Below are 2,333 nucleotides of genomic sequence, written 5' to 3' on the forward strand. Positions count from 1 at the left end.
CCGGGGGTGTTGCTCAAAGCCCCCTCCCCCCCCCCCACCCAAGGTCTCTTCCCATCTGTTGCCTCACCCCTTTCACCCTCACTCCTTCCCCACTGCCAGTAACCGAGGCCCCATCAAGGGTTAAAGCTCTGCTGGTCTCCAAGGGGAGGGGCTTGCGGGTCCCCAGATCCAGGGATAGGTCACCTGAGGCAGGTGTCTTCCCCTGTGGGAACCTCAGGTTCCTGCCTTGTAAATGGTAACAGTGTCCAACTGGGGAGTGGGAGACCTCAGAAACAGCGGCCGGGGGTGGGGTGGGGGGGGAGGCAGCAGACACCGGTACCAGCCAGGAAACATGCCAGGAGCCCGCACCCTCCTCTCCCACCCATGAAGTACAAGCTCGGTTGGGGGGGGTTCCACGCCCTTCCATCCCCTTGTAAAATCACTTATGCTCCCCGGAGCCCCCGAGCAGGACATTTATTGCTCGCTTTGGGAGTTTTCTCCTCCGCTGTCCTCACCACCAGCCCAAACCCATGAAAACACCCAGGTTTTTATGGGCCATCTCTTGGCTGTAAACTGAGCTAATTACACGGTGCAAGCTCCTCTTTGCAATTCTTTCCCACAGGCTCCTGGAGCCCTGGGAGAGGTGCTCAGCAGGGAAGGGCAGGTCCAGGTGAGTGGAGGCCTCCAGGAGGGGCTGGCGGCTCCCACGGCAGCAGGAGTGCCAGCAGTTGGACATGGGGGAGAACTTGCTAAGCTGCCACCCGAGGGACACGTCTAAACTCCACAGCCCGAGGTGTTGAAAGCAGCAGCATTTTCTTCCACACCTGGAGGTCTCAAAATGGCTCTGGACAAGCACTAAGACCACAGAGGAGAAGGCAGGATCCTGAGCCTGACCCCAGACTCACTAAACTTCTGAAGGTGGGGCAGGGGGTCTGCATTTGATCGGGTCCCAGAAGACTCCAACACACAGTTTAAGAACCAGTGGGTTAGCTGGGCTCGGTGGCTCAGCCGGTAATCCCGCGTTTTGGGAGGCTGAGATGAGTGGATTTGCCTGAGCCCGCGGGTTCGAGACCTGCCTGGGCAACTTGGCGAGACCTCATCTCTACAATAAATCAAAAAATTAGCTGGGCGTGTAGCGTGCACCTGTAGTTCCAGCTACTTGGAAGGCTGAGGCGGAAGGATCGCCGGAGCCCAGCAGGTCAAGGCTGTGGTGGCCGGGAGCGGCCACTGCACTCCAGTCTGGGCGACAGAGTGAGACTCCAACTCAGAAAAAAAAAAAAAAAGAACCAGTGGGTTATGTGAACTCCAGGAGGACAAGCACCGAGACCTCAACATCTGGGCCCAGTACTCCTGCCCCACCCCCGCCTAGCGGTCAAGGTTAGGCCCAACAAACAGTAGATCCTCAGGGAGTTTCTGCTGAATGAATGCTTTAGTGGAGACAGTCATTGCCAGTCCACCTCAGGCCCCCCTCCCAGACCAGATGGTTCATCTCACAGGCTGGAACTGAGTTTGCCTCTGAGGTGTGTTTGGGGAAAAAGTCCTAGGGTGGGAGGAAGGAGGCCAAATTCTAGTCCTGGCCTCACATCAAAGCTTGGGCAGGGTCAAGTGTGGTGGCTCATGCCTCTAATACCAGCTACTTGGGAGGCTGAGATGGGAGGATGGCTGGAGCCTAAGCGTTCAAGGCGATGGTGAGCTATGATCATGCCACTGCACTCCAGCCTGGGTGATAGAGTGAGACCCTGACTCAAAAAAAACCCAACAACCTGGGGTGGAGGGTCAGGCCCTGTCTTTGTGCCTCAGTTTCTTCATATGTAAAACTAGATGCTAGCCAGGCTTGGTGGCTCAGTCTGTAATCCCGTGCTTTGGGAGGCCAAGGTGAGTGGATTGTCTAAGCCCGCGGGTTCAAGACCCACCTGGGCAACTTGGTGAGACCTCATCTTTACAATAAATAATAATTTTAAAAAAGCTGGGCTCAGTGGCTCAGCCTGTAATCCCGCGCCTTTGGGAGGCTGAGGTGAATGGATTGCCTGAGCCCGCGGGTTCGTGACCTCCCTGGGCAGCGAGACCTCATCTCTACAATAAATAAAAAAATCAGCCAGGCGTGGTAGCGCATGCCTGTAATTCTGGCTACTCGGAAGGCTGAGGCAGAAGGATCGCTGGAGCCCAGCACGTCGAGGCTGCGGTGGCCAGGAGCGGCCACTGCACTCCACTCTGGGCGACAGAGTGAGACTCCAACTCAAAAATAAATAAATAAAAATTTTAAAAAATTAGCTGGGCATGGTAGCACGCGTCTATAGTTCCAGCTACTGGGAAGGCTGAGGTGGAAGGATTGCCAGAGCCCAGCAGGTCGAGGC

General features: G+C 56.1%; 1 protein-coding gene across 1 annotated transcript in view; it reads right to left on the bottom strand.

The window, feature by feature from the left end:
• EPHA2 (EPH receptor A2) overlaps nucleotides 1–2,333 on the bottom strand; it is a 30,814-nt gene that overhangs the window by 830 nt on the left and 27,651 nt on the right. Inside the window, 1 exon segment of the mRNA XM_021717635.1 lies at nucleotides 1,797–1,820. Within this exon segment, the coding sequence (XP_021573310.1) occupies nucleotides 1,797–1,820 (24 nt within the window).

The sequence above is a fragment of the Carlito syrichta genome, unplaced genomic scaffold (genome assembly GCF_000164805.1).
Source record: "Carlito syrichta isolate Samal-C Ts95f unplaced genomic scaffold, Tarsius_syrichta-2.0.1 Scaffold109679, whole genome shotgun sequence".
Classification (NCBI taxonomy): domain Eukaryota; kingdom Metazoa; phylum Chordata; class Mammalia; order Primates; family Tarsiidae; genus Carlito; species Carlito syrichta.